The sequence below is a fragment of the Copadichromis virginalis genome, linkage group LG11, assembly GCF_057382275.1.
Source record: "Copadichromis virginalis isolate Kocher_CV1m ecotype Utaka linkage group LG11, C_Virginalis_male_GT1.1, whole genome shotgun sequence".
Lineage (NCBI taxonomy): Eukaryota > Metazoa > Chordata > Actinopteri > Cichliformes > Cichlidae > Copadichromis > Copadichromis virginalis.
The window spans coordinates 30,559,833-30,587,660 of NC_140628.1; the positions used below are offsets into that span (position 1 = coordinate 30,559,833).

A 27,828-nucleotide genomic window follows, 5' to 3' on the forward strand; every position below is an offset into this window, starting at 1 on the left:
AAGGTTGTTACAATTTTACTCTAACAATGTAGTTCGTGCCTTATATACTGTATTCACATTTATATTTGCATGTTTCAGTAAATCACTGCACCTTATCAAAAGATAAGGGGTGGGTTAATTTTAAAAGAAAGTAACGCTATTAAACCAACATTTAATATATTCAAATGACACTGAAAAGCCAGAAATGGATGCACGTTTCGTCTGATTCTGACATGTCATAACATTCATAATGAAAGGGGCATTTGAAATGAAATTTAGCAATTATTAATATTACCAGTTTGACATATCCAAATATTCACCATGAGGTCTAAATTATTACATTTCTTAATTTAGCGACACAAATATACTCAGTGTCAAGTTACAACCCATGAAAAGCTAGCATGAAACATGTTCAGGGTTGACATATTAAATGTAAATAACATTCATCACGCTTCACTCCATTTAGCCTGTCAAACAGCGAAACAGTGCAACACTGCTGGCGCTGGAAACCCACACAACGTGTGACCCAGATAAATTATTCATTTTTACACCTGTGTGTTAAAAGCAAGGGGAAAAAAGGCTATTGTGAAACTTAAGAAAGTTAAAGTGGTTCATCTGAAGTTGCAAAGCCATTAAATGCTGGAGTGATAACCTAAAACTGGATTAATAGTACAGGGACAGGCTAAGCAGGAATTCTGTTGTTGGTCCTCCAGGGTGTGTTTTGATTTATAATTTAGTCAGATTCCATCCACAGGTATCACCTCAGTGCTGCTAGGCACATGTGTTGTTTATGATAAGGTGGGCCTGAGATGGGATGTGTAGTCCTATTTTAGAGATGGATCTATGGAGCTTACACGCTGAACCACTATAGATACAGCATAACCTTATTAAAGAGGAACAGTCATGAATAAAAGTTAATACAGCAGCTTATTCAATGTAACTCAGCATACCATCAAGAATATGGTACTTGCAGTAAGGCATTGCATAATGCTTGAATGGGCAACTGTAAGAACCCTTAATTAACCCACTCTTGTGCTTTTATGTAGTCTACTAGGTTTCAAAAATCTAACCTGGTGGCTTATAAAGTATCAGTGTGAAGTGAAACCTAGTACAGACTGCCAGTGGTCTCAGTAATGGACTCATTGGTAGGGGGTAATTATGATAATATGCCAATTTTGATGTGATAGTGGTTGTTGATGTTAAAATGCTGCATGTGGCACCTTTAAATGCTGAAACAATCTGTATGAAAGCAGGGAAAGAAAGTCAGGGAAGGCAATGACAGTGAGGGACAGGGTATGAATAGAAATGCCACAAAGGTATCCGATTATGCTGCGATTTTCTGTGCCCGGTCCAGAACAGAAAGGAGTTTGTTGTGTTCTAATGATGGCAGGAGGAGATTAGGAAGGAAAAAGGAGGCAGAAGGACAGATGATGGAGAGATAGGCTGACAGAAGTGGCAGCGGTGGTGGAAAAAGAGAGCAGGAAGATATATGGGTCTGACGGAGGAGTGAGTCATTGAAGGGAGACTGGCCGAGATAATGGGCACGGGAATGAAAGAAGAAAGGGGATAGATGAAGGACTCACTTAAGATGGTAATGCTGAATGCACCAAAGGGGGGGTGGGGGGTGTCGGGAAATGGAAGGGTAGGAAATCGCTCATTGGGGACGGTTAATGTGAATTGGGCTCCGAGAGAAATGACAACTTCTTGGGTAACGGGACAGAGTCGAGCGACAGTCTGTGTGTGTGCGTGCAGACGGGAATGTGTACGGACGAGAGACGGAGAGTTTGAAGGAACTCGGGGAAGAGAGATGGTAATATACGCAAGCAAAGCTTTAATGGGGCGGAGAATAACGAAAATGGGAAGAAGGAGGCAGGAAGAGGCTGTGAAAATGCTGTGCTGTGTGCAGAGCGTAAACAGAGTGGGCGAAGAGGGAAAAACAGTATGTCATTGCATATAATTTTGTGGTAGTGGGTCATGCGTGTTTCAAGTCTTGCACGATGATTGATGTCAAACGTAAGTGTATTTTTGAAATCTCTTTGCATACATATACCCTGCTGTGTGCTGAAGCCCCTGCGTTTAGTTAGTCGTGTGTGATAACTTACTAAACAGCAGCATACTGGCGTTGGAAGCCCCCAGACGGTTTGAGGCAAAGCAGGTGTAGTTGCCAAAATGTTTCTCTGTCACATTGGTGAATAGCAACAGCGAGCGTGTCTTCTCATTTTTGATCCTTAGGGTGTTGTCACTCTCTACCGGCCTGGGTAGCCATCGTGCAGTAACAAAAGCAAAGGGAGAAAGTAGAAAGGAAAGACAAGAAAATTGGTGACAGAAAATAACATCACACTCGAGTCAGTGTGAACAAGAAACTTTTTGCTCAGAGAGACGAACGTGCAAAATAGCCCTCATCTCTATGTTCTGTCTCACCTTGTAGTCTCAGCCCATAAATGACTGATACCTCCTATTGGGGCCTATTATACTCTATTAACAACTCTCTCTGGCTAGCAAAGCCTTGTCTAAGTACTTCTGTGTCGTGCTTCGCCTGATGCCAAATCACCCTGACTCCTCTACGCTCTCTGGGACCTTTTACAAACTTGGAGGGGCAGTTTATGTGTCTGTAATATAGAGGAAATATGTTGCCAACAAGCTAATATTTCTCCGGAGATGGCAATATATACATGATTATCTCAGATATATACTAATGCCAGAGGTTAGGTACATCAGCAGCAGCCAAAACCACATCTACAGTACATGGCTGAAAAATGAATTCTCTGTCTGAAAATGTTCAATTTGAACCATTCTCTTATGAGAATGAAGACACAAAATTACCCAAATTTTATGAATAATGTTTCCTTATTCTGGGGGTTTTAAAACAAAAATGCAAAAGAAGATGAATACATTATTGAGTTTTAAATGGCTAAATCTGTTTTCTTTCTCCCCCCTCTTCTCTAACCTGCTGCGCACTGGATGGATTTTAATAATCCTCAAGTCACATTTTAATTATTGCATTTTTTTTTTTTGTTACTGTTTATCGACAGATGGTTAAAAAAAAACAGTGGTTTGGCTGTGGCTTATAATTACTCCCTCTAACCAGACAAACTGTTACTTTTGTGGCGCTGCACTGAGTTGTCAACCAATCAAATCAATGCCACAAAACAAAAACACGAGTTAATGACACCTGCAAGTTGTTTGCTTAACATAACCCCTTGAGGAAAAGCATTTTCTATAAAGCTTCAACTCATGTATATATATATATAAAAAAGGATATTTTAAATGTGGATCATAGATCGTATGTAAAAGATGGAGATGAGCAACCATGAGTTTACCCACTCGTGTGTGGGTTTAGGTTGTGAAACAGGACATGACTAAATCTGCATGAGAGCTGAAGTTCCCCTCAGGCATTTGCAGCCAACGCTAGCGATGTCTTTCTAGCTTGATAAGCAGGGCGCACCTGTAATTCACTGTGATATTAAATGGAATGCTGATTTGGCGAGCAAATATCAGGCTTCAAACAGGTACACCTGCCTCAACCAGCGTATACGTGATCTTCGCCCAGTCTGCCTATTCCGTGTAAGTAGAACAGTACCAAATGTTATAACTGAAAGATTCAGGAGGCTTCATAGCAGACAAATTGGCACCTAAATTGACAGTGTTCTCACCTATGATCATCCCTGTACCACTCAAAGGAGGCCGGCGGGACTGCCATGGCTTCACAGCGCAAGATGGCTGTCTTCCCCAAATGGGCTGGCATGTTTTTCATGTCTGTGATCATGGGAGGGTCTGGTAGAGAAGGATAGGAGAAAACACAAACAGAGAGACTGGAATGAGTAATGTGTATACATTTAGCTTCACTTCAACCAAAAAGGCAGGTCTAGCCACAAGGTTAAAAAGCACCTGCAGAGAACAAATTTAAAATGTATACATAATAAAGCATCTAAATCATTAACATATATTATTAATACATCACTGTGGACATGGAGTTCATTTTGTGCAGCGCACAGGTGGGATACTTACAGTTGACTGTGACTATGACCTTACGCTGGTCTGGAGGGGCCACACCATTGTTGGTGATACATTCGTAGTCCTGCGCCTGCTGCCTTGTGATCTCTGTGATCTCCAGGAACTCCCCCTCACGCAATGTCCCATCTATTAGGTAGAAGTCAAAGGTCACTAAAAATCATATGCAAGGTGATGCAGGCAACTGATTTAAGCTTTTTTAGCTGAGGCTAATGTCATTTGAGAGGCCAAGATGCACATATTAGATGACAACATATAATGCATTATTCAAGAACATTTACAAGAAGTGACGTTGGGCTGACCTTGGTTACTACTTAAGTTGTGGTTAACACATTCGCCCTACATGTGAAAGACTCACAGTTTGAGACCAAGATGAGACACAAAAACAGCCTCAGGGGGTCAAAACCAAGCGCTCGGCCCGAGCTTGGATAAATGGGAGGTCTGTATCAGGAAGGGCACCTGGTGTGAAATCTGACCCCGTGGCATCTTCAACCTTTCCCTCTCTCTGTCTGTAGTCCCAGCCTGCTTCAAAATGGCCACCATCGTCCCTGTACCCAAATCCTCCACCATCTCCTCATTAAACGACTGGCGACCTGTAGCCCTGACCCCCATCGTAAGCAAATGCTTCGAGAAGCTGGTCAGGGACTTCATCTGCTCTGCACTACCCGACTCACTGGACCCTCTACAGTTTGCATACCGCCACAACAGGTCCACTGATGATGCCATAGCCCTGACACTACACACTGCCCTGTCACACCTGGAGAAGAGAGACACGTATGTGAGGATGCTGTTTGTAGATTACAGCTCAGCATTCAATACCATCGTTCCCTCGAAACTGGACAGGAAACTGCAGGATCTAGGACTGAGCAGCTCCCTCTGCAGCTGGATCCTTAGCTTCCTGTCTGACAGACGCCAGGTGGTCAGACTGGGCAGCATCACCTCATCCCCCATCACACTGAACACTGGTGCTCCACAGGGGTGTGTACTGAGCCCTCTCCTGTACTCACTCTACACCTACGACTGCACAGCCACTAACAGCTCCAACATCATTGTGAAGTTTGCGGACGACACTACAGTGGTGGGTCTTATCACCAACGGTGATGAGACGGCTTACAGGGAGGAGGTCAGCGCCCTGACCCACTGGTGTCAAGACAACCATCTCACCCTCAACGTCGCAAAGACAAAGGAGTTGATAGTGGACTTCCGGAGGTGCAGAGAAGTACACACCCCCATCACCATCAACGGCGCTGCTGTGGAGAGAGTGAGCAGCTTCCGGTTCCTTGGAGTACATCTGGCTGAGGATCTTACGTGGTCAGTACACACAAACAAAACAGTGAAGAAGGCGCAGCAGCGCCTCTTCTTTCTCAGGAGACTGAAAAGATTCGGCATGAGCCCCCGCATCCTCAGGACCTTCTATCACTGTGCCATTGAGAGCATCCTCACTGGATGCATCACCACCTGGTATGGCAACAGCACCGCCTACAACTGCAAAGCTCTCCAGCGAGTAGTGCGGTGCTCTGAACGGATAATTGGAGGTGAGCTTCCCTCCCTCCAAGACATCTACAGGAAGCGCTGCCTGAGGAAAGCGGGGAGGATCATCAAGGACTCCAGTCACCCCAGCCATAAACTGTTCAGACTGCTTCCATCAGGAAGGAGGTTCTGCAGCATCCGGTCCCGAACCAGCAGACTGAGAGACAGCTTCTTCCATCAGGCCATCAGACTGCTGAACACGTCATAGACACCTCAGCTTCACTACTGGAACTTCAACATTATGCACTCCACACTGTATATAAATGCCACTTGTTTTGCACATATTCAACTCTGTATATTTTATATATTTTATTATTATTATTATTATTATTATTATTATTATTTTTACTTTTTTACTATTTAATTTGTAAAAATGTGTATACACACACACACACACACACACACACACACACACACACACACACACACACACACGTAGGAAAATATTTAGTATACACATCCAGAAATGCATATACTATTATATATTGTACATATATTTATTAGTTTCAGGTTGGCCATTCTTGTATTTTGCTCGTTTGTGTTGTTGTGTTTGCACATCTCTGTTGCTTGTGGGGCTCGCACACAAGAATTTCACTCGCATGTGCTGTGCCAGTGTGCCTGCACATGTGATGTGACAATAAAAGTGATTTGATTTGATTTGATTTGATTTAAAGGAACAGCTGAATGTCCATTCTTTTATTATCAATACTCAAATGGCAACTTCCTCATGTATTTATTGTTTATCGCAATTTAGAAATATTAATTTGGATTATAGAAAAACCTCAAATAGTTAACAATGCAACAATACAGTGCATGATGATACTTATTATGAGCATTAAGGTGTGTATAATTACGAAAAAAATATTATAATTCAATTTTTATCTCCTGGCCCAAATGCTCATTTCTTCAGTTGATGTTTTCGCACATGCAAAGTAAGTAAACACAATGTGACAGCAGTGACTCTTTTACTACTTTTATACTGTCGGGGGAAATTGTAAGCTTTGCTTTCTAAGCGTTGGACACACTGGGAGGGGGGGGGGGGGGGGGGGGGAACTGCTCATTCACCACATTACGCGGCGAGCAAGAATATTTGGCGGTTATTTGATGTTGACAAACTCCCAGGTGAACAAAAAAACAAATTAGTCAGTCTCACACTTTCAGTCTTTTTCCTTGGGCGACAAAACAGCCACAGAATCTCTTCAGAGAGGAGAGTCGAGGGGACAGGCTACAAGTTATTGCTCCTTCATGTGAGGGAATGGATGCTGTGGGTGTTATTGGTTCGACAGTGGAAAAGAGAGCGAGGGAGAAAGAGTGCAAGGAGAAGAAGAATGATAGCGAGTGTGCACCCCCTCCTCCTGTAAGCACAGCAGCCAGCTGTCTCGCAGCCTCCGAAACCATTAGGCCTTTTTTTTTTGCCTTTACCCCATTAAAGAAGTCAGACTGTGGAACACAACATAATATATAATCTCACCACTAACAAGGAAATCCAGCTCTTAAATTGCTGCACACTTTCCCCTTTCAAAGCCCCCACCCAGTTCCCAAAACACACAAACCAAGTCACTGTCAATCAGCAGACCTTTACTTCCCTTAACAAACACACAAACAGCTCCTGAGTACGTTTGAGAGGAACACCAACGCAAACACGCACACATAAAAAAGACGCTAAACGCCACGATTATTCCTGTCAGAGATTAGCGTGGCGGTTCTAATTGAAGATTATACTGGAGGATTATTAGTGCGGCTACTGAGCTGGAGACGATTATTTGCAGCTGCTGCAGCAGAGGCTGAGCAGCGAGCGACAACCGCCGTGATGGCTGCTTGTGCCACCCGGGTGAGCCGTGGTTGATGGGGTGGGGTGGGTGAGATGTTATTCACTCATTCGATTAGTCTAATAAATATTGCTCTCTTGTGACATCTCTGTCAAGCAGGCAGAGCACCCAGCTTTGCAAGGAGGAGGGAGCCGTGGCAGCGTAGAGGGAAGAAGGAGAAGAGATAGAATCAGACAACTAACACTGGAGAAATTACACACGAGGCTGTTACAGGTGACGAAAGAAATCAAAAGGACAAAGCAAAGAATAAAAAAACCCGAGAGCAATCGAGTTATAAATTGAGAATTACAGACAGAGAGTGTGGTAATTTGACAGCGATACCGTGTAAGAGACTGAAAGAGATACACAGATGTACAGATAAAGAAAAAAGGAGAGAAATGGCAACATAACGAGAGAAACAGTGACAGATGTCAGGTTGGTTATTTGATATTAGGTTTTTTTCATGGACTTTTCATCCATAGCATCTATGTATGATGTAATATCGCAAAGCAGTCCTTGCACTCCCCCTTTATTCCCCTCCCTCTCCATCCCCTGAGATCTCTGGACCTGCATTGCACACCTCTCTCCACTTTGGTGGGAGATCATATCTGAGCGGAGCCGGCCCTTGGCACTCTCACAATGGTCTGTAAAATACAGCTCCATGAACCACTTATGGCTTTTGAAGGAGCCTGACTCCTGACCACCAGAGATAGTTGGATTGCACCTTGGAAGAGACAGGGTTTGTGAATAAGAGGGGGGAAAAGGATCAAGAGTTCTGGCCCGCAACAGTGAAACCGTGCTCTATTTCCCCGGCAGCACTTTGAGCTTGACTAGACTACCAGGGCACTTGATTTCTCGGCTCCTCTTATCCATTTCCATTACAAAAACTACAGTCAAGGCAGAGTGGTCTGATGTGAGGTTAAAACAGAGATGGGTGGGCAGTCTAACAAATGATAAAACCAGTCATTCTGGTAGCATACAGCAGCTGTAATGTGTGTCAATTGATCTAAATGATACAGTAGAATTTCAAGGCCAGTGCACCCCAGTGCTTTACACGTGTATGACTAAAATTCCTCAAGAACACTTCAAATTGTTTTTCCCATGTTTTTTCCTGCACTTTGGATCTGCGAAATGTTGCTTGATCAGCAATGGACTTAAATTTCAAGCTCCTTTTTGATCGTGGGATGTAAAAACAAAGGACAACCTATTAACATTTGCTACATTTCACAGTTCCCAGGTCTTTTGGGGGACTCATTAAATATTTGGAAGCAATTTTTTAAAGTTTTATTGTGTTTAGAATGAACAAATGTGCTCATAGCTGGGAAAGTATTATGATTTGAGGAAATAGATTAACAGATTGTTAAATCAAGATATAACGCAGTCCAAGTCTTGCACGTTAACACAAATCCATAAACATTTGTTTATGAAAGCACAGTGTCCGACATATATGCTTAGTGGAAACACTTCACAGTTGAAAAAATAAAGGTGCTTCTGGGAACACTGTTTGACCACCTGTTGACTGGAAGCCATCAGACTTCTTTCCTCCTTTCCAGTTACCTAATTTCCCCACCCACCTGCACACATGCTCCTTATTCCCAAATTACATGTGCATGATAAATTGTACTCAGTATTCAGTGTTCTTGCCAACATACACAGGTCATCTGACAGTCATCTATCATCTAGTCATCTATCCTTTATTGTACCCATATAGTACAATAAAGGCCATTTGGATTTGTTTCCCTCTGCTTACCGCCTTCCTGTTGCCAGCCTTCGAACTGAATTGGAGCCAAACAAACCATATTTTAATTATGACGGCACTGCTGTTGAGTTTAGCATCCCAGCCCATAGAACACCTACCAGAAATATCAAAGCCCAATCTACTGCCATCAACTGTAACTAACCTATTTATATATTTTATAAGCATACGCAACAATTATACTTATCATCCTGTCCGAGAGTTTTAGTTGGCACCAAAAGAATATCACCTTCCTTCCACAGCCATAAGCATCTATTCTAAGACTGTGTTACTGCAGGATTTAATGGATGGTACGTCAAATGATAAGCCTGGGCTGTGCTGGTGTATTTAACTGGATAAGACAAAATGCCTGTATGCCTCTGTGTGGGTCAACTGATGGATGCCAGAGAGAGTGAATGGGTGCAAAAGATTGTATCTGTGCTTCTGGTGAAGATGAAGGAGACGGCGGCTGCAAATAACAGCGCCGAGCGGTATTACTATCTGTATGTGAATAAGGAGTCTGGTAGCTGCAGACGGGACGCAAAGGGGTCAAAGACTTTTAGCATATCCCCCTCATCCCCCTCACCTTTCGGGTGGTTCTCCTCCTCCTATTCTACCACGTCTTGGTGTACTGCATACGCATTTTCTGCTCAACTTTCAACTCCTCTTCTCACTGCCCCTCCCTGCAGTTTCTCTATGCAGTCTCTGAGTAATGGGGACAGATGGCCGGCAGCTTCTTGCTGTTTCTTTGGGCTCGACCCCCCTCCTTTCTCTACCACCCCTGGTCCTCTGCAACTGATGGCTTGGTTGCAGAGACTCCTACGGAATAGCAATGTGGGCCCTATCTCTTTCTCTGCAAGCAGAGGGGTTATAGGGGGGTGGGGAAGCAGTTTGAGTTGGTGGGGTGGTTAGAGAGGGAGGATTATTGCTGAGAGAGGAGAAATGCTGTGGACTTTCAAGAGAGGACAACTGCACAGAGTTTGTGATGTGAGGTTGTGTGCGTGTTTGCTGCAGGTGTGCATTCATGCATGCTTTCCTTTTCTCCTCTATATTTTGTGTGTCTGTGGGTGTGTGTGATCACTCCTGGGTTTGTCCCTCCCTGAGGTACTGTAGTGTACTGTGTAGGTTCATAAGCACTAACTGTACAGCGAAGGACATACTGTTCACAGCATGATAACCCAGTCACAAACAGAAAGAGAGAAGGAACAGGCCTCTGAGTAAGCCCAAAGCTGTCTGTAAGTGCAGCACTACAGTAGGTTGTGCATTTATCGGCAGTATAATTACATCGTGTTCAGTAGTTGTTCACACTGACCTATTTATTACTGCTGCTTGCTACTGTATTTGATCTGTGTTGCTACAGCTGTAGTCAGGCTACAAGTTAGCCAATTCTGTTGTGTGAAAAAAAAAGTCTGCAAAAAAGTGCTGAAACCAACAATAAAAAATGAAAAACTGTAAAATAATGATCCTTATTGCTTCGCAGCTTCCTATTATATTCATCTGTCAGTTGCAAAGGATATTATGAAACTTTCTAGCACACATGCTGATATTATAAACAAGAAAGTTCAATTCTGATAATTCACCCATTGTCACAGAGCTCTTAAGCTTCCAGTTTATCCCACAACACAGAAACAGCAAGAAAATAAATTAACATCTCAACCTTTTCTCTGAAAACAAACAGCTGAAACTCTGAGTCATAGCACAGTGGTATATTCAGTACATAGCAATTTTCTTTATGTGTCAAACAGATGAGACAGAAACTACAAATTGCAATTTTGGCAAAAAAGTAAAAGACCAAAAAGTGAACTCTTCAATCTCTAGAGACCAGATAAAGGTTATTTGCTTGACTTTGGACATCGGCGATGACGAAAACGAGAGCTAACATGGAATAATGCTGCGCTGATTAGATCAAATGGACTGACTGACTTCATCTATCAAGATGCGCTTCCTGACCACCCTGAACAAGCTCCAATTCCTCACACCAGAAGAGGTTTAAAATAGCTGATTTGGTGCCAAAAGTGGCTGTTGGCATCACGATGCTGGTTGACAAGGTGGATGAAGACAGATGCTGATGATTACGGGCGGCGCGGTGGGGATAATTACGTATAATGTGTGGTTATTTGGGACAAAACATTGGGACATGGGGAAATGCGGGAGTATGAATTTAAGATGGGGACAAACTAAACAGCTGGGTTTAAGAATGATGACACAGAAGCCAGGGATAAAGACGTGAACATGAGCTGAATGCTGATAAGCTTATAGGCTGGGAGAAAAAAAAGGCTTTAACAGGCGAATGAGTGTCAGGGATGAATGTAAAGGCAGGGAGATAAAGGTGAAGCTGTGAACATTAGATCTCTGTATGTTAAGGCAAGCAAGCACGAAGGGGTAGCTTACATTTCTGTTCTTTCCAGGTGACAGTGGGCTCAGGCCGGCCGACTGCCAGACAATAGAGGTTTACATTCTCTCCCTCGTTCACTGACACATTTTTTGAGATGTTGACGATTCTGGCTGGCACTGAAAAACAGGATCGCACCATTAAAATATGACCTCGAAATACATTATTGATAAGGTACAGCTTTACATCCTATTAAGGTGTTTAACATATGATGCAAATCTCTGCAGCTTAGACAGACACACAATCCGCTGATTAATGATCTATGCTTGAGTGTTTACTGAACTGTGCAACAATATTCTTCCTTCATTCCATTGCAGCAATCCTAAATTCCTGCAAATGGATATTACCATTTCCCTCTCTTGACACTGACTCTAGTTTTGTCTTGAAAAAGAAAGGGCACTTGCAAAAGTGGTATTGGAGGAATTTTTACTTCTACTGTTTCAGTGAGTATGACCACCCCTGAAAACCATTTTGGCCCTAACTCAAAGTGTTGGGGATGCTGTGCATGTAGTTAGTTTGATAACGAGGTGGCCCTTGAATTTAAATAGCCCATTATCATTGTTTTTAATGAGCCTGGCTCTGAGATTGCTTTTTTGTGAGACATCTACTGAAGATACTTTTCTCTATCTTGCTGGAGCTGAATACTTGCAGCAATAAAGTACAGATTGGAGTGGTGGTAAAGCTGCTCCTGCTTGATACACTGACTTGAGGGTGTAATTATTTTGTGTGTTATCAAGCAAGGGTGGGAAATGTGGGTGACTTGGAATTGAGCATTTAATTGGGTATATATGGTCATCTGTGCCAAGCTTTGGACCCTGCAGACAAGAGTGTTACTTGGCTGCAGTGTGATGTGAAATCTCCAGCAAAGCAGATGACATTGTCTCTGCCACCTGTGAGCTTTGAGCCAGACCTCGTGTTTTTATCCCTGTAATTTTTAACCTAATATATCCTATTAAAAGTTTTTGGTCTCAATCTGCCGGTGATGTATGGCTACATTTTGCACTCCGTAGCCCCAAAATATGCATACAATCTGACACATGCAGGGGGAAAAGGCCTTAGATCCATCCTCCAGGCAGTCCTGCATCGATACATCATGTCACTAAGGATCAGTCACACACTCACTCACTTAGCTGCTGACTTGATGACTGAGCTCCAGTCGAGGTCCAGTACTGTCAGTTATTTAGTCAGGCACTTGGACAGCCTCCTGTGTACCTCATCTACTCAACATACAGGCTCATCCATCTGATCTGCCTAACTTTCTGTTTATAAAGACAAGTAATCTTAACAGCCCATATGAAAATAACAAATGGGCTCATCTGTCACTGCACTAGTCTTCCATCACTGTAGCCACACACACATACACAGGCCAGCTGAGCTTTGAAGACACGAGTAATTTCACATTCATATAAATATAAATACCTTAAACACCAAGACATCATAAACATTAATGACTAAGTTGTCTATCATAGATTTTAGGTATACATTCAATCATGATTTTACAGAAAACTAATGCTGACACACACTGCCATAGAAACCATCTTAATTGCTTCCATGGAAGTCAGACTTCAATCACACCCTCCTGACAGCACTATGTTTGGATGAATAGCAAAAAGCCTAATTAAACTTTTTAATCAGATCCAGGGCAGTTTACAGTACCATGGGTGTAATATATACTTTTTTGCGGCATCACTGGCAATCAAATCTGCACTCTGGATATATTAGAGAAATTATCCAAGAGTACCAGATGCAATAAACAGCCACTTATAATAGATTCCTGTTCTGACTGAACCCAGCTGCTGACCTTGAACAATGAGGTAGACATGAACGATGCGCGGCTTGTTATTGGCCTGGAAGGTGCAGGTGTAGGGCCCCTCGTCGGTTACTTGCACCTTGTCAATATGAATGGAGAAGTCGCTGTTGTTGCTATTGACCAGCGTCACACGCCTATCCAGAGACCACTTATCTGTCCCCGTGAAAAGGATATTAGAGCGGTTCAGCCAGGCCTTGTGGGTCACCTCCTCGTCAATACGGCATCTGCGGGGAAAACAGGAAGTAATTAACAAGTGTAATATAAACAGTATATCTTCTGCTTCTCTCGGCTGCTCTCTTTAGGGGTCACCGCAGCGAATCATATCCATCTCACCCTACCCCTAGCATCCTCTTCCATCACACCAGCCGTCCACACGTCCTCCTTCAAAACATCCACGAACTTTCTCTGTGGTCGTGCTCTTTTTTCCTGTCTGGCAGCTCTATATTCAGGATTGTTTGTCCCATCCACTATCTCTTCCCTGCACATGTCCAAACCATCTCAGCCTTGCTTCTGCGATGCTTTGTTTCCAAACTGCTCAACCTAAGCTGTCCATTTGATGTACCCATTTCTAACCCTGTCCATCCTGGTCACGCTTAACAAAAAATTTTAACATCTTCAGCTCTGCCACCTCCAGCTTGGCCTCCTGTCTTTTTGTAAGTGGCACCGTCTCCAAACCATACATCATAGCAGGTCTGACTACCAGCTTGTAAACCTCACCTTTCGCTTTTGCCGCTATCCTTCTGTCAGAAATCACCAAGACATTTGTCTCCACCCACTTCACCTTGCCTGCACTCTCTTCTTCACCTCTCTTGTCCACTGTCACTTGCCTTGGATGGCTGATCCCACATATTTAAACCTGCTGAAATATTTCATTGGTGTAGGTGAAAGCTGGTAAATTTACAACACACACACACACACACACACACACACACACACACACACACACACACACACACACACACACACACACACACACACACACACACACACACACACACACACACACATCTATCTATAGCTATCTATATAAAACACATGCTCATTTCAAGCTCCACATGTTTAATCCTGGACTATAACAGATCCTTACTTATCTGCTCTGGCTGCTGCCCTTCACTTCATCCTTGTAAACAGAGTTGTTTTAGCTCATGTTCTCCTCCCTTTAGACCCATTTCTTCTGACTGGCTGCCCTTTGCAAACGGTTCAAATAGGAGATGGGTGGGACTTATGTGCTCAAAGAGTTATGCCCCTGATGACCATATTAGGCATATCCTCTCTTTTAGTACAGTGTTAAGCATCGACGAGCCACCAGAGCAGCCTGCACATTACAGCTGAATGTGTGCTTCAGTCTTTGAGTTTTAGTAAAAGAAACAACATTCTCTTAAAATAGTACCTCTTCTGGTGTTTTCATAATGATAGTGAGCGCTGATTGTTCAATTAGGTGGAAAGACTGTGACTGCCAAGGCTATAGCCTATGAGTCACCTCATTATCATACTCATCAATCCATTAAGTAACTGTAGGCTATGTAACTGTATTTGTTATGTTTCTCCATTCAATACCATAGGCTTCTTTTACTTGTACTTTTATTGGATTTGTCTGTAAACTCTTTTAATGGTATTATAAATAAAACAGCTTGTTAGCAACACATTACTACAAAAAGCGGTTGTAAATTATTAGTTACAGTTTAGTTACATTGTTTTTCTCTGGAAGAAAACTTTAAATACAGTCTAAAACACACACTCTTTAAGTCTTGATGTAAGCCTGTTGGCATGTTTGAGTAAAAGCGGCTGAAATTCTGAGGCATGGTGCAGAAGAGGTGTAAGGTGCCAAAGGTGAGACTTGGCTTGACCTGGCTTGGCCACTAGATGTCCTTACCCAGCTTCAACTGTTGTCTTTATGTTTAACTGACTTGATCTAGATAAATTTTAACTAAAGTAAATCTTAGATCACTTGCCAGGCCAGCAATGGTAGCACCATAATAGAAAAAACCCCATAAAACAGGTAAACCTGAAAGCTATTAACCAATGCCCTAGAAGACATGTGCGAATGTTCGTGTTCCTAGCAGGTAGAGGAATAAAGGAAGAGAAATAATTAAGACTAAATTATGCTTAGTTTTCTGTTTGTGCATTGTGTGCTTGAATTGAGAAAGAATACATCATAAAAATTCATTATCTGTGTACAAACGCTCTATTAATCTATTTTTAAAATTAATCACTTCTGCACTGATGATGTTGCTAGAGGACTGCAAGCCCAGAGGAAATGAGCACCATAATAGCATCAAATGCGCCTCATCTTAATGGCCCGCATCAAAGTCAACAAAACAGCATTGTCTCAAGCATAACACAAGTATTTGTGCCACTTGGGCACAAGTGATTTTACATTAAAATGTAGTTTATTTATAAAGCTCTTTAGTCTTTTGTATGACAGATATTTGCTGACCGGCACAGACTAAACTTGCACACACATTTCAGAAAGAAACATGCCTTCACAGCCCCACTGTCGAAGCTTTTAAACCCTCTAATTAACATTGGGACCATTCGGTTACTTTGAAACCTTGGTTCTCTGATTGAGAGGCTATTTCGCCACTTCCTTACATATTCCATATGTACAGGGAATTACCTCGGCCCCCAGGCCATGGCTAGTTGATACTTCTTTAAGACACTCCGGCTAGGCCAGCCACGACCCACAGCTTACGTATAAAACAGCTCTGCAGACATGAAACCAGTACAGGTATAATCGGAATGTGTCTCCAAGCAGCCTGAGGCTGGACAGTCTCTCCTTCCGAGAACCAACATTACAAAATAACCAAACGTTCTTTATCATGTCAAGACTATCTCTCAACTTCGTTATTCCCCATGTACGGGGTAACTCTCTAAGATACCCTGTGAAGTGACAGTGCAACCCACACCCAATCACCGGGTGTTGCATGTTATCTGTTAGAATAAGCCAAAGCTCTTGAGCCACCCCTCATTTGTTTATAGTTTTTAAGACAATGGGAAACGTGAAAATATAAATGGAAATACAGTATACTGTATAATGAACTTCTAATGAGTTTGAAAGCCAATATTTGGTATGACCACCTTTATCCTTTAACACATCCTGAAGTATCTTAGGCAAGCTTTCAAGTAAGTTCTTTAACTAGTCTTCAGGAATAGTTCACCAGGCTTCTCGAAGGACTTTCCAAAACTCTTCTTTGGCTGTTGGCTGTCTTTTGTTCTGCACTGTGTCAAAATGATCCCATACTGCTTGAAATGAAATATAATGTTAAGGTCCGGGCTCTTGGGAGTCTAATCCATGAATGATAGTGTTCCATTGTGTGTGTTTTTTTTATCCAGGTATTCACTCCACTGGCTGTGTTCATGATTATTATCATCCTCAAAAATGGAGGTGCTCCCAATTAAACGCCTTCCAATGGTATTGCATGGTTGATCAAAATCTGATGGCATTTTTCTGAGTTTATAATTCCATCATTTTGACATGATACCCAACACCACTGACTGAAATGTAGCCCCACACTATGACTGAGCATCCACTGTGATGGCTTTCAACATTCATCGCTGTATCTCTCTCCTGACCTCCTCTGTACATATTAACAGTAACTTGAACCCAAAAATTTCCAATCTGGATTTATCACTGCGTCAAACCTGTTGCCACTTATTTTCAGTCCAGTTCTTGAGTAATTTGGCACACCTCAGATGTTTCTCTCTCAGCCTTTTCCTCTTGTTTCCATTCCTTAAGAATGGCTTTTTGGCAGCCACCTTTCCACCGAGACCATTTTTGATGAGGCTTCAGTGAACAGTAGATGGATCAACCACTTGCCAAATGCATCTCTCAGGTCCTGTGTCAGGTCTTTGCTGAATTTGTTCTAATTTCTTAAGGACATGACTTTCAGATACTGGTTATCTGCTGCACATAGTATTTTAGGCCTGCCACTTTTGTCCTCTACTCGTCCAGTTTCCTTAATTTTTTAAAGACACACTGCACACTAGGCTGAGATATGTCATATTGTTTGGCTAATAGCTCTGTGAGAATCACTTTGTTGGTGCAAAAAAACTATTTTACGCCTGTCAAACTCTGCTTTCTGTGGCATTTTTCATAGTTTCAACTAAGAAATGAGAACAAATTATGTGTTTTTGCAACAGGCTGCTAGTAACAAAGTGCCTCAAAATTGGTTCTACGTTGTTCTGTAAAGACACAATACTGGCTTATCCCTTGATGTAGGTTCTTCTTCTACAGATAACTGATTCATAGGTCATTAACTGACTTAACAAATAAATATACGATAAATATATAAATACATTAAAAACAAACAAACAATAAAACCTTTCTTTGAAAATGTTCAAGTACAAGGACTGTAAAAAAGTAGCCAGTGTCTAAAGAAAAACTTTAAAAGACCTTGTATGAAGGAAGGAGGGGGGGTCAAAACAATCCTATACACATTACTTTATTTATTAATAGAACCATTAAAGTTAAATTTCCTGAAAAGAATGGGGTTTCCAGCGTTTTTCATTAAAATTTTTTAGAGAGACATTTTCATGTTAATGAAAATTGACAGAATGTACTTGGCTTCAGAATAATAGCTTTGATCTTTGTGGAAGGCCAGTCTTCGTTTAAAGGAAAAGGGAACTTGAGAATTTGCTCAGAGCTGTTGGAGATATGTAGGTTTAAAGGTGATGGAAGTAATGTTGACTTGAATTTTTTTTTTTTGGGGGGGGGGGGGGGGGGGGCACTATTTTTCTAGCACTGCTGAGTGTACTGCCAAGCCAGATCACATCTATGCAAGGAGGAAAAAAAGCAAGTTGGCTGGGTTTTTTTTTTTGCTTGGTTGGAAGCAGAGAAAAGCTGTGATTTCTGATTTATCACTCACAGCTAGGTAGTGGTGGTTGGATGCAGTGAGGGTCCACCAACCGAGCAGGACTGGACTTCAGAAGGACTGGGTGACTCCAGTGACATTTGACAGATATTAGTCAGTTAGCTACAATAAACAGAGATGGAAGATATGGCACAGGATAGGATGCCTAATTGAAGTTATGTGACAGAGGATTGGCAATTATACTAGTGTGACAGGTGGTGGGAAGGCAAACATGTTTTTCATGTAATCAGTCAGTGCAGGTGTAGGATCAAGAGTTACCTCAAAGTAACGCTTTCGCCTTCCAGCACTGTAATGTTGTCCGGCAGGTGCCCGAATTCTGCTCCGTGCACGCTGGACCCTGCCAAGAAAAATCAGAGAAGAGTGCAATCAGCATCCAATAAAAACACCAGACACTCCGCTAGTGTTCATCTATCTCAGGTAAGATACTTAAAGATCGACCACCTCACAAAATCATTCAGGCCAGAGATGTGTCCTGCATCCTGCTTGCTCTGAAGGGAAAGTAATAAATATACTAAACAAAAGAGTCACAATGTCTGCACTGACCCCCATACTTGAATAATGATTTGGTTTTACCCTGCATTCTGGTGGGCTGCTCGTTCGTTGAACAGCACTGATAATGAGCAAAGGGAAGAGGATTCACGCGGAGCTGCCGGAGCGTGAAATGAAGGGACAGCAACGGTAACAGAAGGGATGCTCATCCTGCCTACCAATACACACATACACACACACACAAAGAAAAAAGGCACATGCTTGCAGTAGCACAAACATATATTACAAACTGACACAAGAACAGACACAAATCCTGAGAGCACCTGAGTGCTTTCCTGAGTGTCTGACACGCTCAGGTACGAAGAAAAAAAAGTAAACAGTTTGAAGTCATTTCGCAAACTTTTTTGGACCGCACTCAAAGACCTTATATGCTGGCAGTGATATTGCCTACTGAGGCAAGCCGCTCCCCAGTAAGACGCCTGGCTCTGTCCATCTAAACTCTGCCAAAACACAGCATGACACTAGATATCGCGGCTTGTGTCCTCCCTCCGTCTCTGACAATCTTTTCTTCCCACTGCCTGAAAGATGACCTCAATATAGGCTTTTGCTGCTGTCTAGCCTTGAGGTTTAATAAATGGTGACTTTATGAAATGAACCTGCTGCACTGAGTTGCTAAGAAGAACCTCACGGTTTGTTAGGCAGCCACACAAATTCCACGACATGTTAAGCATGCCGTATAAGAATTTTCGAACAGATGAGACCCAAAATGAATGGCAGTGCACCACTAAATAAATGGGAAATGGGAGTTTTAAATTAAAGGAGGGTCTTTGTGAAATCATGTTTTGATTACAAAGAATAATGATAAAGGCTTCTGAATTATAAGGCACATTTTGGACCGCTAATCAAAAGGTTTTCAAACTGCAGCGCAGACAGTTGTGCTAACTGCACTACAGACTAATTTATCATCTCTTAAATAAAGACTAATTGTGCCTGTTCTCTTTGGCTTTTTGTAAATATAAGTGTGGAATAACTTCTGTGGCTGCACAATGGCAAATATAGGCTATAATCATGAATGTGTGTTCATTAAGTCATGCGTTGGCTACATGCATGTGAACCAGTGCAAATGCGGCTCATTTTGCGTATAAGCAATCAGAGTGTCTAGGTTTAGGTTGCTCCTCGATGTGAATGTGTATATTTGTCTGCTGACACACCGACAGGGAACAAGAAAGGAGGATAAACTAATGACGTCTCAGAATAAAACTGGCCCTGAAAATCTCCCACTAAAAGCTGTAATCGCATTAATGGGTGCTGCTGCTACGCTATCTAGGCTGGCCAAGGATCCCAGAACTGGCTTCATCTCTCCCTTCCTCTCAGAACAGCTTAAAGGAGGGGCGTAGCGCATTAGCCATCATGTCCAGTGTTTAAAAGCTGTCTGTGGTTTTTACTCTGGAGTAGTATTGCACACCGTTGCAGTGCTTATGCTTTCCATCTAAGACTTAGATGGTCCTCGGCTCAATCCCTCAGCTGTTCCCTTTCAAGTGCTCTATACTCTCTACCCACTAGACTATATTTAGGTTAATTCAATTCTGTTGTGTGACATGTCATGAATATGCTACCCCACAGACACAATTACAGACGCACATGCAGAGAAAAGGTGCACTCTATCAAATAAGGTAAGCACAGAGACGCGCATGCAGCACACACATACACCCACATCGATTGAATAAAAGATGTGTGCATACGCTGAATGCTCCACACAACATTGCGAAGGTTACAAACCAGCAGGGAGCTATTCCCATTTCCCTACTCAATTCCCATTTTCACAGCTCGATTGGCACCTTGCATTCTAAAACCTGTATCACCCTGCCTGCGCTCCTAAGCGCCGCAAAACATGATAACCAGGTCAACACATTCACCACACACTTCCTCTCCCACAGTGAATCACAGGACAAATCACAGACGAGCAAGTCTGTGAGTACACCCACACGCTCTTCTATGGACCAAACCCATCGAGATAAAAGAGGCCACCGTGACAACAAAAATAGAAAAGATTCCCTTTGCATTCCCTGAGGAAAATACAAATGTGACTTCATGTAGGCACACGGGAGTAAAAAAAATGACACAGAGGAACACACCTACACAAACATTTAGCATAATATCTACCTGACTCAAGCACACGCTCACCTCTGTATAACCCTTTTTGACCCCTGTCACTTCGAATGCATCAATGCAACGGGACCAGCATTTGTATTTGAGAAAACACTTCTGTCCTGAGACAAAGGTGCCCTCGGAGCAGTGCGGGGACCATACACTTTCCTGAAAAGCATTCTGTAAAAAGCAGTCATAATATTATGAGCCTGACAGGTGGACGACTCCGTGTTGATAAAAATACAGACGGCAAAGCATACAAACCACGTCCACAGGGATGGGCTACATGTCCAAAATTACATGGTGCTTTGTAAGGAAAGGTGTAGAAAAGAGGTTTAAACAATGATGTCAACGTGCATCTATATCTATCTATCTATCTATCTATACATATATGTGTGTGTGTGTGTGTGTGTGTGTAATAGGGCTGACACGATTAGTCGACTAGTCACTATTATGTCATCGTTGATGACTAATTTAATAGCTGGCAAGATCCTGAAGGACACAGGAATAAGCAGTAGGATTTAAGAGCGTAATAACAGACTGAAACAGAAGATGGCAGCAATGCATCTACAAGGATGCCCGCTGCTGTTAAATGCCAAAGAAGAAGAAGGAGCTCGGTATCGTAGCTGTGTCCAAATTCAGGGGCTGCATCCTTCGCATTTATAGGCTGATTACGTGACAGTGACGCGAGGAAGGCTGTCCAAATTCGAAGACTCCAACAAATGCGTCCTCCTTTTCCGCAGATTTGAAGGATGGGTCGGGTGTATCCTTCGTGGCCCAACCTATCCCAGGATTCATAGCGCGGCCCAGCCAATTCCAATTTCCAACAATTGCGACAGCTACTTAGTTTTAATATTACTCTTATTGCTCTTTCTGGGTCACAAAATAAACTTTTAAGATATTTTCAGGCGAGAATGTAGCTGTGTAAACTTCAAATATCTGCTCAGTTTATCAGGACATCACAAAAGTGCACCGACGTTTTTGGAGACGAGCTGACTGGAAGATTAAGGCTCACTAGAGCCGGTGAGAACACCGGACTCCTAGCAAATCATTTTCAGAACCCCCGCGGTCCTTTGCTATTCAGGTTAAACATGATATATAGGTCACTTCGATAACTTAAAAATGTTATTGTTTGGCTTTTTTCAGATTAAAGTTATAGTTTTCACATGTGCACATGGATGCATGATCTGATTAGTTGACTTATCGCAAAAATAATCGGTGACACTGACAAAATAATTGTTTCTGGCAGCCCTAATTTGTAAATAGAAATATATGTGCTTTGGGTTCACTGTACTCCTTTTTTGAAATGACTGTCCAAGTCATCCAGTCATGAACACAAACATGCATTACCTGATCTGAATTTGTGTCCTACACGCAGCAGTACATGTGTCTAAACTACCTGATAAAACAATGTTTTCTGATGGAAATTAGTCAGTACCTGCTTCTGACGAAGGAACAAAAAGACTGGCTCCGCAGTGTGAACTGGGAGTGTTGAGGGTAAAACAAAATGTAAACATCATCTTACTGAATGACAGCATGTGTCTCCCACCATGGTGTTTACTCCTTTCAGGCTATTAATTCAAATGTCGTTGGTCAAACACAACAGGCGCGGCCAAACAAAACAATAATGAGGCCTGTGTGGAAACACTATTGTGCTGTTTCATGGCCAAAACAGAATCTTCAGATGTCACTTTTCTCTGTTGCATTCAGCTTTACTGATCCCTAACTCAAATCCTCCATTTTCTCTTCTCCCTCCTGGGGCCCTCAGCATATAGGATGATAAACTGCACCCACCTGGATGATTCAGAAATCTTGACACCCAGCTAAGGAATGTGCTTGCCAACGGGGAATCTTGAACGACCAGCTACCTAGCTTACCTAACATACACACGCACACAAAAATATTTTATCTTCACTTTGTTTTACTACACTGAAACAAGGATGGGGAAAAACATTGATGAGAATGAATAATAAAGAACAGAGCCAGCCCTGGTGATGGTGTGGCCACCGGCATATTGAATTTCCCTGCTCGCTGCTGTCAACGCCAGATACAGTCTTGTCATGCCTACTGGTATCTCTCGTCCTTGCTACGACCTGCTTAGCACACAAATGGAACCTCCTTCCTCCAGAATCATACATGCACATGGATAGACACAAATGCATCCTTGAATCCTGTCCAGATGACCCCCTTAAGCCTTTGTCTGCACATAGCATTGAGCCTCAAGTCTGGATTTGACATTTTAAGAGAATAAAATTGTATGGGGATGCCTAGGGGATTACACAATACTACTGCATTGCTACTCAATTCTGTTTTTATACACCCTGCAGAAGCAGAAACCTCTTTTGCTCATCTGTGGATAACGCATTATCTGTTGCTGCCCATAATGTAGACTTGGTCATAATTCCCTCCACTTGTGGTCCAGTGTTTTTGTCTCTGTGCTCCCCTACATTGTGTCTTTTTGTCTGTAAAAGCATTGCAAGGCTGCTTGCTCAGTACCCACGAGACATCTATTATGTGATTTGTATTCTCTTGACTTTTACATGCGCCTGTTTGTAATTGCACTTGCTACTGGCAGACACTTATGAGTATAGCCCTATTGAGCTGTACAACTTTAGCCTGCAAAGTCCTTGAAAGGCTGTCTTTGTACTGTTCATCTATTTCGCATTGCCCTTGACGATCAAATAAACACAGAGAGGAGGGAAAGCTACTTCTGAAAGCATGATTGGCGTCAAGACGGATAACAGCAGAGGCTATAATGAAACCCATAACAATAATCCATTTTAAAGGGGGCTGCTGTGGTTTTGAAATTGAAAAGAGAAGGAGAGAGGTATAGCACAAGGTGGAAGGGGAAAGCTGAAGATTAATAACCGGGGCGAGGTGAAAGAAAGTTACTGAGAAAGAGAAAAAGCTGTAGTGGAATACAGAATTACAGCATGTACTGACAGTAACTACATCAAGAGAAGCAGATATAGCCGTTTTGTAGCAGTAGTTTTGCGTGATAATACCAGTATTGGCCTTAGTAGTAACCATAAAAGCGGGAACAATAGGGAAATATTAATATGAAAGGGGAGAAAAGTGCAAGGACATAGTCAGAAATGCTGGGGCAGAGAGCAAAGCAAAGGAAAAACACACCCGCATAATTAACACCGGCATGCTGCAGCCAATTAAATATTTACAGAGGCACTTCCCTTCGACACCTTGATGATGAAGAGAGGCAGCCCAAGGATTATCAGATGCAGGGAACTGCAGGCAAGAGACAAGGGGTTGGGGATGGGGGGATTAAACATTAACCAGCACCGATATCACTTTCTCTACCTCGTCTGATCCCATTAACTCTGGACGGCCCAAATCCAACCTCACGTCCACCTCTTTGGAGCTCCCCAACCACTAACCCCTTTCCTACCCTCTTCCTCCTTGTCCTCTTCTCCTTCACTTCACTGCTCATTCAAACCGTCTACACCCTATCAATGAAATCCCCGACTCCCCTCCTGGCTGTTTCCACCCTCAGCACCACCTGTCAGGGACAGAGCAACAGGAGAGCAAAGAGAGAGTGATGGGCAAGCAGTGAGAAACCACCTGGATCCCTCACTCAAACAGCACAACAAGATGGATATGCAGGTCGCTTGCTTTTCACAATTGCTGGTGAAGCAAAATGGATGTCGGCGGGATTCCACTTGACAGGAAATCTAAGAAATGTCAGGGAAGTCACGGTGAATGAATTGTTTTGAATCTGTCTGGTAATATCATTTTTCCCTTTCAGACCAAATATGTTTTTTCCTGCTGAAGCAACGCAGTGGAATGACTAAAATGAGTGTTTACGTGACTGAAGCTTATTTTGGCATTGAGTGCTCTAGTAAGCTCATTCTCAGGCATTGAGAGGACAGGATGGACTTTTAGCTGCTCATCACTCAAGGTCGTGTATTTTTCTGCTGTTGCAGGGACCAGATATATAAAAACACATATGCAATTGCTAACAGTGCTTGAACTCACAAGGATGAAAACCATCAACATGTACAGAAAAGCAGGTCATCACCCCCGGGTGTCTAGCTTGGCCTCACCAAAGATGTGACATCTGCCCCTTTTTATTGTACACATGCTGCATCCACAATTCCGCCTCTGATCGCTCATTCCCACCCAGCGTCTCCCTTCCCTCAGCTCCCTCCCACCTACTAATCCCTCTTCACACATCAATCAATAGAGCACTGCAGAGTGCACAGAGCCATACAGTACTCAATGCACCAGTTGTACAACTTCAATGGGCAGCCACAGATCTTTACCATTGAATCAAGCGTGGCTGGGGAGAAAAGCCGAGCGTGTTAAAACCAGGGACGAGCCCCACACCGCTTTCTTTTACCCCCTATTTTCCTTGGACTGGCGCCTAAACCCCTTAGCACTCTTGAGATCAATATAGCAGTTAAACTGTTACTTCCTTTTTCAGCGAGCGCACACAGGCGCGTGCCGGCCTGCCTTCCTGCCTGCCGTACACAAGGCCCTGTAGACCCCCCTAAATACACCCAGTGCACTGGTAATTTGACAGATTTGTGGTTAAGTGCTGTCACAGCTTTAAAAGAGAAGCTTAAAATACTGATTCACTGCAACTAGCTCGCCATCCAACTTCCTCTGACAATAACATACTTTATTGGCAACAAAAGGAATATCATACCTACAGCAAGACAACCTAACAGCAGCATGATGCCTTCTATGGCGCCAAGTAAATCAAAGCTGCAGATGTGCACCTTGGTGTTACATTCAGTTTATTTTGTGTGTATGTTTTCTATTTTACAGTGGGTCTTCTAAGAGAGATAGTCTGTAGATACACTTGATATCATTAACTTAAGCGTTTCAAAGGTTTCTCCAGAATATTTCACTTTTCAAGTTGTTGCTGCATCTCTCTCTCTTCAATCTGGGTATTTTTTTGCTTCAACATTGATCATTGAAATGAAACCAAAGACCATCCCACTCGTACACTCATGTCTCCAACCTGGCTGAGCGTACCAAAGTAACAAAAATCGAGAGATGCACAACAAGCCAAAACGACATCAAAGCACAGCGCGTGCCAGCGGTTGTGATGTTTCTTTTGGCGCTTGCTGCAGTTTACATAAGCAACAGTGGCAATTATTAGGTGTGAATGTCTGTCTCTCTGTGTTTACGCTATGATTAACTGGTAACCATATGACAGCTTTGATAACCTCCAGACCCTAATATGGATAAGAAAATGGACTGCTGGATATTACAAATCCCTGACACGTCACAAAGTGAACTCTGATCCTATTAGCACCGATCGTTATAAATTTTCTTTTGACATTTCTTAGCTTAATGATGGTTTCCATTGAGCTCCACTACATCAGAATCTACTACAAACACAGTGTCCAAAGTGTAGTTCTTGTGAGGCTCTTGTAAGCCATCACAGTCCAAGTAAAGTAGAATTCGGTGTTTCCATCACGCCACCGGGTGTGGGAATCGTCACCCTACTAAACAAAAAATAGAGGGAAAGCTTTTCGCATGTGGGTCATGCTTGCCTTTTAACATGTGGTTAACAAAGTGACCAAACAGTTCTGCAAATAAAAATAATAATGCCAATGCAAATATCTAAACAGCCTGACTTGCATTGCTGCAACTCATTGTATTTAGACAATTAGATGTGGTCACGACAATCTGCTGAAGTTCAAACCGCTCATAAGGGCAGTGCAGAAAGGGGACTGAAGCAACTGGTTCCAGTAGGTGTGCAATTTTTGAAACTGCTCACCATCTCTAGGATTTACAGAAAAAGAACAGAAAAAAAACAAACAGAAAAAGCACCCAGTAAGTGGCAGTTCTTTGAGCAAAAGTGCCTTGTTAATGCCAGAAGTCAGGGAAGAATGGCCAGACTGCTTTGAGGTGACAGGAAGGCAACAATAACTTAAATAACCACTTTTTACAACCAAGGTATGCAGTAGAACACAAAACATGTTAAACCCTGAAGCAGAAGTCCGTACTCCTGTCATCTAAGAACAGGAAACTGAGGCTACAATTTGAATTTCCAAAATAGACAACTGGAAAAATGTTGCCTGGTAGAGTCAGAATTTAGCACAATCAATATGAAAAGCTAGATCCATCCTGCCTTCTATCACTGGTTCAGACTAGTGATGGTGGTGTAATGGTGTAGGGGACATTTCTTAGAAGACTCTGGACCACTTAGTACAAGCTGAGTATCCTTTAAATATCACAGCCTGCTGACCACGTCCATTCCTCTATGACCACAGTGTACCCATCTTCCAATGGCTGCTTCCAGTAGGTTAATGCCCCATGTCAAAAGCTCAAATCATCTCAAACTGGCTTCTTGAACATGGGAGTAAGTACACCGGAGGCCTCAAATGACCTTCACAGTTACCAGATCTGAATCTAATAGGGCACCACTGGGATGTGGTGGAACAGGAGATTCACATCATTGGTTAGTCAGCAGCTGACAAATCTGCAGCAACTGTTTGATGCTATCATGTCAATCCATCCATCCATCCATCTTCATCCGCTTTGTCCGGGGCCGGGTCGCGGGGGCAGCAGCCTAAGCAAAGAGGCCCAGACCTCCCTCTCCCCAGCCACCTCCTCCAGCTTATCCGGGGGAATACCAAGGCGTATCATGTCAATATGGACCAAAATCTCTGAGTAACGTTTCCTTATTGAATTTGTGTCACGAAGAACCGAAGTGGTTCTGAAAGCAAAAGAGGGTCCAATCAAGTACTAGCAAGCTATAACTAAATTAGTGGCTGATGAGTGCACATAGTACAATATATTCATGCTTGTTGGACTGAACACATGTACACCTTTAAAGGAAATGTAGCCCAAAGTAAACATATGGACACAGTAGGCTAAGAAAAGAGACATGCATCTGACTATACACTTTACAGGCTCTCCAACTGCGAAAATGATTACTGTTATTAGACTGTGAAGCATTTTCCAAATAGTACTGACATTTTTTTATACTGCACAAATACAGCATGCTGTATAGTAGTGTGAGTGAGTTATGTGTTTTGATTAATTTGGGGATAATAGCAAGGTTCTATAGCACCAAGAAAATA

General features: G+C 42.6%; 1 protein-coding gene across 1 annotated transcript in view; it reads right to left on the bottom strand.

Moving 5' to 3' along the window:
* Positions 1–27,828, bottom strand: part of iglon5 (IgLON family member 5) — a 111,126-nt gene that overhangs the window by 1,608 nt on the left and 81,690 nt on the right. The window contains exons 2-7 of the mRNA XM_085471950.1: positions 18,395–18,473; positions 13,257–13,489; positions 11,455–11,574; positions 3,988–4,119; positions 3,633–3,753; positions 2,082–2,233 (exon numbers count right to left, since the gene is read on the bottom strand). Of these exons, the coding sequence (XP_085328076.1) occupies positions 2,082–2,233; positions 3,633–3,753; positions 3,988–4,119; positions 11,455–11,574; positions 13,257–13,489; positions 18,395–18,473 (837 nt within the window). The remainder of the gene's footprint in view (positions 1–2,081; positions 2,234–3,632; positions 3,754–3,987; positions 4,120–11,454; positions 11,575–13,256; positions 13,490–18,394; positions 18,474–27,828) is intronic.